Below are 9,289 nucleotides of genomic sequence, written 5' to 3'. Positions count from 1 at the left end.
CGGCGGCGGCGGCGGCGGCAGCAGAAAGCGGAAGAAGCTGCCGCCTTTTTCTTCTGCCTCCCCCACCTCGCTGGCAAAGTTGCCCCGCATCGACCGCCTGCGCGCTCGCTTGCGTCTGGCTGACGGGTGGGCCCGGGCGTTGGTGGGGCCCAGGTGGCAGTGAGTGGGGGAGAGCTTGGCCGTGGGGTCCACCCCAGGCTTAACGAATTCTCCGTGGTGTGCTGGCATGTCAGGCGTGATCGCTGGCTGCTCCTTTTGCTTCGCACGTTGTAGATTTTACGATATTAGTACGAAAAAAAGTTTCTTTTAATAATTAACTACTAGCTTCAATTCATCTATAATCAATCTAATAATTAATTTATATAATAGTTACCTATAAAACATCAATGCGTTGTCTCACACGTTATATACACATTTTGTTTTGAGCCCGTATGCTGACTGCTAAATTAGTAGCTTACTTTTCTTTTATTTTTTTAAAATATATTTATAGCTGATCTATAGCCTGATATTCTGATATTGTACTGCTCTGAGGGTTATAGTCGACGTCGTCGTTAGGTTTAACCATACCAAGATCGAAAAAAAAAATATATGTTTGCTCTCCTCAGGCCGTCGTAACTGTGAGACTGTACCTCTGCGAAAATGGAGATGCAGGGGTCGGCTGCTGATAGGAGTAAGTACACGCGCTAGATCTGGAATTATGGGTGTTTGGTCGACCATGTTCAGTACAGTAGTGGCACAAGGATCGGCCCAGTGTCACTGCGTACAGAGACAGGAGCATGATATTGCAATAGGCCAAGTTAGTTACTGCAGGTGCAGGTACGGCGATTAACGAATGCTGTTCGTTGTTTTTTTTCCTGGAAGCAAACTGTCGAGCCAAAGCATATGAGAGGGTTGCTGACTTGCTGTTTAGCTTTTTTAATAAAAAAGCAAATAATATATTTGTACATAAATAATAATTTATAAATAAAACTTATATATATTCTTAACGATTTGAAGACACTAATTTTAAATTAAAGATTAAAAATTTAATTTTTAGCTGATTAATATAAATAGAAGTGAAAAGATAAGTGCGTAAATCTCCCGACCGGAGAGAGAAAATTAACTATTTACCATTCTTATAAGTGGCAATTAAGTCATAGACATATGGGTCTGGACCCACATGTTATAGATATATGGTAGTGGCAAACAGTTAAAACCACTCATAAGAGTGACAAATAGTTAAATGTGTCTATAACAGGCAGATGACAAATAGTTAAATGCCTCCGATTGGGGAAGGGAGGAACTTGCGTGCCACGGGCCCACAGCTGCACAAGATCTGAAAAAAAAAATCTGAACACAAATGTAAAAAAGAATTTTCTAAAAATATCACATCGAATTTTTGGACACCTAAATAAAGCATTAAATATAGATGAACTAAAAAACTAATTGCACAGTTACGAAAGAAATCTTAAGACGAATCTTTTGAGTCTAATTAGTCTATGATTAGCCATAAGTGCTACAGTAACCAACATGTGCTAATGACGGATTAATTAGGCTCAAAAAATCCGTCTCGTGGTTTCCAGGCTAGCCGTAAAATTCGTTTTTTCATTCGTATCCGAAAACCCCTTCCGACATCCGATCAAATATTTGATGTGACATTTCTTCTAAAAATTTTCTCTGCCGCCTGTGCTCCCCTGAAAGTCTTGGGAGGCTCTGACTACATCGGCGTTGAGGTAAGGAGAGCGTGCGTCGTGGGTGGCGAAGTCATGCCATGCACGCACGCACGCACATCGCGTGATGGGGCGGGCTTAGCATATGCATCTTCTCGGTGACGGGTGACCACACGTCGCACGCATACGGCGCAATGATATATATTAATTGGTTCATGCAGTCATGCTCTCTCGTTTTCCCTGAGCTTTGAGTTCAGTCCAAAAACGCAGCTTCAAGCTACGATGGATTGATGGCTACGTCTGATAAACCATGCAGAAATGAATGGATCAACTTGCAAAACTAATTTATGTGTAAAAAGCGAATTAGAATTCAATACTGGAAAATATTTTTCAAATACGATGAGAAATCCGAAAATCAATTTAAAATTATGCTTGAGAGTTTAAAGTTTAACTGCCGCTTACAAGAGTAGCAAACTACAATAAGAGACTAAATGTGCATCTCATATATCCATGCAATAATATATGAGGGCAACACATGAACGTTCTAAGATTTTTATAGGAATTTCTGCATCTATACCAAAATGCAAGTATTTATCTGTTGTTTAGCTGAAATTATGTTTTTGAAGAAATGAAGAATGGATTTGGGTACGGGTTTTGCTGGGAATAAAATGAGAACGGTTTTAAATAGGAAATGATCGGTAAGACAAGTTGTACTGTGATGCTTATATGTTACACTGGAACGGAGAAAATAGTTCAATTCCTTGAAAAAAAAATCCTACAAATTTAATCACTAACCGTATGAGAAATTTCCTCCTCCTTTTGACAAGTGGGCACGGAGAGAAGTCGAAAACTATTGGAAGGGTAGCTAGAAAAGGTTTGGAATCATGTGATGCTTAAGAAAAGTACCAAGTACTTCCTGCGAAATGATAATAACAAGTACCAGAATGCCACCGCACTGAATGTTCAACAGGAAAAAAAAAAGAGAGAGAAGGAAACTGGTATATATGAAACAAAAAGTAATAAAATCCAACACAAGAATACCAAAGGAAATTAGGTATATCGTTTTGTGATCGTGTAATGTCGCAACTTGTTCATCATGTCACACATGACAACTTGAGTTGGGTTCCAACCGTGAAACCATATATGCCAGCTCTAATCATTCAACTCCGAGGCTTATGGCTCCTTTTCTCTTCAGCCACCAGCTAAAGCAAGCAGATTCCAAAAGCCAAAACTGGAGCCACAACATTGCTGCTTTCCATGGGCAAGTCTAAATATGATAATGAATCAGTGCATTTGCAAAGCATGCTTACCTATAAAACAACTCTTGACTTCGAGTACCAGGTTTGCAGGTTGCAGAAAAAGAAAATGTAACAGGGTGTGTAGTAACAAATTCCTATTGATTGGCAAGTGGTAAATGTTCAACAAGATAGTACATCACAAATGCAACAAACAGGTCTGACATTGTTGAAACAAAAAACGACGAATTTCCAGACAGAATTCGGGCAATAGAGATGACAAAAAGGGTTCTCTAATACAAAAATAAAACAATAAATAACCGGCTCATCTCCATGCACTTTATTGGACAAAAGGGCTAGTTGCACATGAGCACATCTGATAGAGCCTGCATACCATCAAAGACTTCGTCAGTAATGCAGAAGTACAACCGACGAGATCTTCCTCAATATCCAAAATATTCAGCAAGAACGGTACCAAGAATCTCTCCTTTAGCGTCTGGGAAATATCAAATACAGAATTCATTTGAATTCTGACATTTCGCAGGCGTGTGGCATGTTGCTCCATGAGGAAGAATTGAACACAAGTCCGTCACCAAGAACGGGTCTGCACTCGATACTCAAGTCATTGCCCAGAAGCATTGCTATGGCATTGTTGAAAACTGATGGGTCCGCTGTATTCCCAGAAAACAATGCATCTGGCCTGAAGTTTTCAGGATGAGGTGAAGTGTCCCCAGGTTCATATTTAGGCCCCATTGCTTGCTCTCCAGAACACATTGAAGTGCTTTGTGCTGCAAAACAATACATCATAAATAACCGGACGATCACATTAAAGAGAGGGCGAGGAATTTCAGAGTCCAACCTGGGGAAACTTTGGAGAGCTGAAAGATATCAGGTGATGCAGCACTAACAGGAGGGGTGGATTCAGTGAGTGAATTGCCACTGAAAGGAGCACAGTCATTGAGGAAAGGACCAGTATGTTGTTCTTCCCAGTATTCCTGACACATATCAAACTCTGGGCTAACTACCGTAGTATTGCATGGCGTACCGACAGAAGAACTAGAACTCCTCACAGATGTTTGTTGGTTCTTCCCGGATCTTAGGGTCTGAGCTTCATGAATCAACTCTTCCAATAGGCCACTATTCCTTGGCGACACGCACTCAGATTTCACTGAAGGAGTTGCTGCCGGAGACTGTAGGTAGGGATCAACTAACTCAGTAGGCTGCAATGCAGGCGCTACAGTGTACTTGAGCCAGCTATTTGGATCAGATTCAGTATCTTGGAGTGAAGGGAGCTCCATCTTCAAAGGACCACTTGTGGGCCTAGAAGCAGAGAAGTTGCCATTTAAAAAGGCATGGCTGCCATTAAGTGCACCCCCGAAAGGTGCAATAATCTTGCTGCTAGAGTTGGCTTCATGGAGATAGTCAAAACCCACAGCCTGATTGAGCTTCTCAGAGTCATTTGAGAATTGATCCACTAAGGGAAGTACACCATTGATGGTATCACTCAATCCAGGAAGCACACCATCAGATTGTTTTAGCATCCCTGTCTGGTTTACTTGATCCATGAAGCTACAGTTTTTTGATGCAAAGCTCTGGCCAAGCAGATTGCTTATAGAAACAGCTGAAAGATGCGGTGCATAAGGTAAAGCCTCTGAATTAGCAATGAAATTGTCACAGGTAAAATCTGGTAGGTAAAGACCATTTGCATTCAGAAGATCATTCGACAGATTCTCGCCACAGTCAAAATCACTGGAGCCCTGCTGATCTTCATTTGAGGATTGATTGCATACGCTGGTAGGGTAGATGGGTAGGCCAGCTCGCTGGCATCTCTTTATTCTAGTATTCCAGTAATTCTTTATTTCATTATCAGTGCGGCCTGGTAACTGAGAAAATGTGCTCAAGGTATAAAAAGAAGTGTTGAAAACATGTGCAAAGAGCTCAGGATAAATGATGAACATACTCAAAAGACTTAGATACACAGGAAAGCATATGAAATTATTTGGCAGACAGCAGCCTAATTTGCACTCGCGTCATTGTGAGTACAAATTTGATCAGTTAAAAATATCATAGAAACTCAGTAAGTTCACACTATCATGACAGAAAATTAATCCAATTCTGTGGATCATGAAATTCAACAAGGTTGAAAGGCCTTACATGGTTACTCTAAACGCTACTTGACCACACTGAAATACATCAATTGTGTTACCTTGTGAATTGTCATTATGTTGTTTATAGTTCTATACGACAAACACTAACACAGTTAATAATCCAAAATGAACAGATTTAAGGCATATAACTGCACCAAACAATTTTAAAACCTTTGATGTAGACAACTTGCTCTCAGTAACAACAAAGCTAGCGATGAAACACTATTTGTATTCTCTGCTGCTCGCACACGAAGAATAAATACCTAATCCTGTCGTTCCATAGGATCATGTCTCACATATGAACTTGAGAAGATAAAGCAAAAAAAGAACTATGCAAAAGTGAACGACGTTCAGATCTTAATCTTAGCACCTAGGTGTTGGAAATCAATTTTGGAACTTGAAAGCAGCAGGGCTTCGTGCAGGTTGCTACTGTGCTACATGAGAGTCCTTTTAAAAATCACAAAACGTAATTTTAAAACCAAAAGTTTGATGTTAACTTTCTGTCTTGCACTAGAAAAAGCATAAAACACAAGGAAAATAGTGGGTAACATAATTCTAATCCTTGCAGCAAAATACTTCACTTGATATAATCCATGGAATTATTCTTCAATAAAAGCAATCACTATAAACGAATTCTACAAATTGAACTAAAAATTGTCTATATAAACACTAAAAAGATCAAAATAGCACACAAATTCTCCCTGGAAACATCAAGTTAGGCGTGCCTGAAAAACTACGCATATCATAGATAACAACGCAGTTTTCATCAGATTAGGCAAAAAAAAAAAAACAAGTAAACTTATAAGCTTTTAACCCCATGTAACCATGACTCAGGGGAAATCTTCAGAGGAGGTAAGAACAGCAAGCTCAACTGCTATCATGTATAAGTGAAGCATGGCATCAAACAGGGAGCTTACATGAGCGGCCATCCGAGCCCACTTGTTCCCCATCTTGGAGTGGAGCTGGATGATGAGCCTCTCCTCCTCGGCGGTGAAGGCGCCCTTCTTGAGGTTGGGCCTCAGGTGGTTCGCCCACCGGAGGCGGCAGCTCTTGCCGCACCGGAACAGCCCGGTGTTCTTCTGCACCGCGTTCCAGTTCCCCTCGCCGTGCTTCTTGACGTAGTCCACCAGGATGGCGTCCTCCGCCGACGTCCATGGCCCCTTCTTCAGTGGGGGCCCTCCGCCCCGGTGCGGCGAACCCCCGCTGCTGCCGTCGTCGGCCACCGGCGAGTCCATCTGGTCCTGATGGATCATCTCGCAGTCGCTCTCGCTCTTAACCCGATACATCTCGATGTACCAGGGCGTCTCAACTATACCAGAAAAATTGGAAGCACTAGATTAGATTAGATTACTACTACCACTACTACTACTTCTTGATTTATGCTATAATAAAAAAAATCAAGAACTTGATCACAGAGCACCCATGAAAACCAGAGTAACACCCAGAAGATGATAAAGACAAACCAATTGGACAAGACTGAATTAAAAAAACAGGCTTTTTTTACATATGCAATGACGAGCAGCTGAGTGATACAGATGGATCAGAACTACCTAATTCCCAAATTCGGCAGGGGGGAAGGGTGAAGTACAAACTCATAAGATTAAACTGAACCTGCTCGGCTGAAGAGCTCTTACCACAACAGCTTAACCAAGAAGCTCCAAGTGAAAAACAAAAAAACGAGATAAAAAGGTGGCGTTCTCCCGCATAATCCACAGATCAACCAAAACAACCAAAGCGAACACCAATCCTAAGCCCACGCAACAAAAAAAAAAGAATTCAATCCCCCCAGCGCAAACCAGAATTCCGCCACTCCCCACCCCAGATCAACCCCCTCTCCACCCCGAAAAGCACCATAATTCCGCACGAACAGGAAGCTACCTGGCCGAACCCCGCAGACGGGGCTCAGAAAATTGGGGCCGAATTGGAACCGAGCTGAGCTCCCTCCAATTGCCACCCCACCTTTGCTCCTCCCAGCTCGTCGTCAGTGGACTGGACAGTCCAGAGCAGGGGGCGACCTTGGGGAGAAACGGCGGAGGAGGGAAGGGATCTCGCCCACCCAGGCGAGACGCCACCACCGCTTGCTGTTCACTCGCACCAGAGTGTGCGGAGAATTTTCAGAAAGAGAAAGAAGAGAGATTTGAGGAGGCGGCGAGCGAGCGTGGGCGAGGATGGGGGAGGAGGAGCGGAGCCTCTGCGAGGGCGAGATTATAAATAAAGCTGAAAGGTACAGCAACAACGCTATTGGGCAGGGCCTCATGGGCACCTATTTATTTTCCCCCTCTCTCTCCAGAATTGTTCATATTTTTCCTCTTTTAATTTATTGCATGACTGTATTTTTTGTCCCATCTATTTAATTATTACTCATTTCTCGAGGCCAGAAACGTGTGTGCTGGGTGCTCTAAAATTTACTGCCAATATTTCATACATAACAGTAAGACACAAGAATTCACAACTCTTTAGTAAGTTTTAAGACCGTGTAATGTTTCATTGTCCGTTATGAATTAAACTCGTCTACGAGATTTCTGAGTTCCAACGAGATCAGGAGGATTTAGTGGGGAAAAAGTTAATAACAACGACTAGTGTGTTTATCTATTATTATTATAATTAAGACGAGACCACTTGAGCTATCAATGCCTCCACTTATATACTCTAGTGTTTATTTATTAGTATAAGTCAGCTACGAGATGGACGAAATGATGGTGAATATACTGTGCGAAAGGCCGAAGAGACACCTCTCATTCTACAGTCTACATAAACAGATTCTCTCACAATACTACGTCCAATTTGCTCAAAGCGAAGGGCGACCTTTATGCTAAAAATCCAGACCTTTTTCCACACCTGGTAATCTACTGCCCCCCCTCGCTTACTGCTTATATCTCCGTATCAATTCTGCGAACCGACGTACCGCTTTCTTCCCCTTCGTACTCCCACCTCACCATTTAGCACATTGTCCTTCGTTTTAAAATAAGCTTATTTCTTTAACATTTTAGCTTGTTCGAAATAAATTATTTTTAGATGATCAAAAGATAAAATAAAAATAATTATGTTATGATTTAATAAAATAAATAATAATTTAGTTTTTAATTGATACTCCATTCATTACATAATACCAGACATAACTATTTTTTTCTTTATCCTGTAATATAAGACGTGCATGCAAATATGCATTAACTAGCACATTTTTATCATCAAAACATCTAACCACTTTCATGGATGCATATGCATATAGAAAATCTAAACGAGAAGGTAGTTAGGTCATTCTCAATGGTCCTTTCATTTTATATTAATTAGGTGATGCATTAGATTTTTTTATAACATGACAAGCACTTTATTTGGAAAGAGAATAGAACCTTTCATCATAGTAAAAGGCTCCTGGCATTGTTTTTAAGCAAATGAAAGCTGAATAAAAGTTCATTGAGGCAAATTTTTCTTTCATCTACAATTGTATGACACATTTGATCACATTCTCATACAGGAATTTAATGCTCTACTAAGTCTATGAAACCGTGAAATGAAAGAAACCACTAAGAGATGTCCTTTTATTTTACAGAACAAAACTAAAACGCTGACGTGTCACACTTAAAAATTGTGAAATAAAAGGAAGCATTGAGAATGGCCTTATAACTCTTTCTTGGTTTTTGGGTCAGTGATGGTTGTGTCTTATATTATGGAACAGTACATGTGAACGAGTAAAAAAACATAAAAATATTTGGGGACTAAGGGGGTGTTTAGGACAAGGGGCTAAACTTTAGCCCCTTGTCCCATCGAATGTTTGGACACTTATTATAAATAGTAAACGTAGACTATTAATAAAACTCACCCATAATCTTAGGCTAATTCATGAGACGAATTCATTGAGCCTAATTAATCCATAATTAGTCTATGTGATGCTACAGTAAATATGCTCTAATTATGGATTAATTAGGCTTTAAAAAATCGTTTCGTGGATTATCAGTTATTTATGAAATTAGTTTTTTATTAGTCTATGTTTAATACTTCAAATTATTCTCCATCTAAACAACCCCTAACTGATCGGACTGTGATCAAACTGACCAGCCGGCAAGGCAGGCCAGCCACCGCCACGGGGGGAAGCAAGCAATCCATGGTAAAGAAAAGTAGCCGGATCTAGGAGGAAATCCTCCGGAAATGAGCGAGCAGGCGATCGCCTCCCCGTATTTCCCGGTTGCTACCGTGCCGCGTGCATGCCCCCCCCCCCCCCCCCCCCCCCCCCCCCGGTTTTGATCGGCTAAACATACGC

At 41.2% G+C, this 9,289-nt stretch overlaps 1 protein-coding gene across 3 annotated transcripts; it reads right to left on the bottom strand.

Annotated features, from left to right (window-relative positions):
* Positions 1–2,686: 2,686 nt before the first annotated feature.
* Positions 2,687–7,223, bottom strand: LOC102721122 (transcription factor GAMYB). 3 transcript variants are annotated; one of them, XM_006644822.3, is made up of 5 exons: positions 6,910–7,223; positions 5,949–6,340; positions 3,744–4,767; positions 3,360–3,672; positions 2,687–3,270 (listed from the first exon to the last, which is right to left on the bottom strand). In XM_006644822.3, exons 2-4 carry the CDS (start codon positions 6,315–6,317, stop codon positions 3,404–3,406), a joined length of 1,662 nt encoding a protein of 553 aa, XP_006644885.1. In that variant the 5' UTR covers positions 6,318–6,340; positions 6,910–7,223; the 3' UTR covers positions 2,687–3,270; positions 3,360–3,403. The 3 variants fall into 3 exon arrangements, with proteins under 3 accessions (XP_006644885.1, XP_040379806.1, XP_006644884.1); XM_006644821.1 differs by having other exon boundaries at positions 3,029–3,672; positions 6,910–7,175; XM_040523872.1 differs by lacking the exon at positions 6,910–7,223 and having other exon boundaries at positions 2,694–3,270; positions 3,744–6,023.
* Positions 7,224–9,289: the final 2,066 nt, after the last annotated feature.

This window comes from Oryza brachyantha, chromosome 1 (genome assembly GCF_000231095.2).
Source record: "Oryza brachyantha chromosome 1, ObraRS2, whole genome shotgun sequence".
Classification (NCBI taxonomy): domain Eukaryota; kingdom Viridiplantae; phylum Streptophyta; class Magnoliopsida; order Poales; family Poaceae; genus Oryza; species Oryza brachyantha.
The sequence above is the reverse complement of the archived record's forward strand: the minus strand, read 5'-3'. Positions and strand labels throughout refer to the sequence as shown.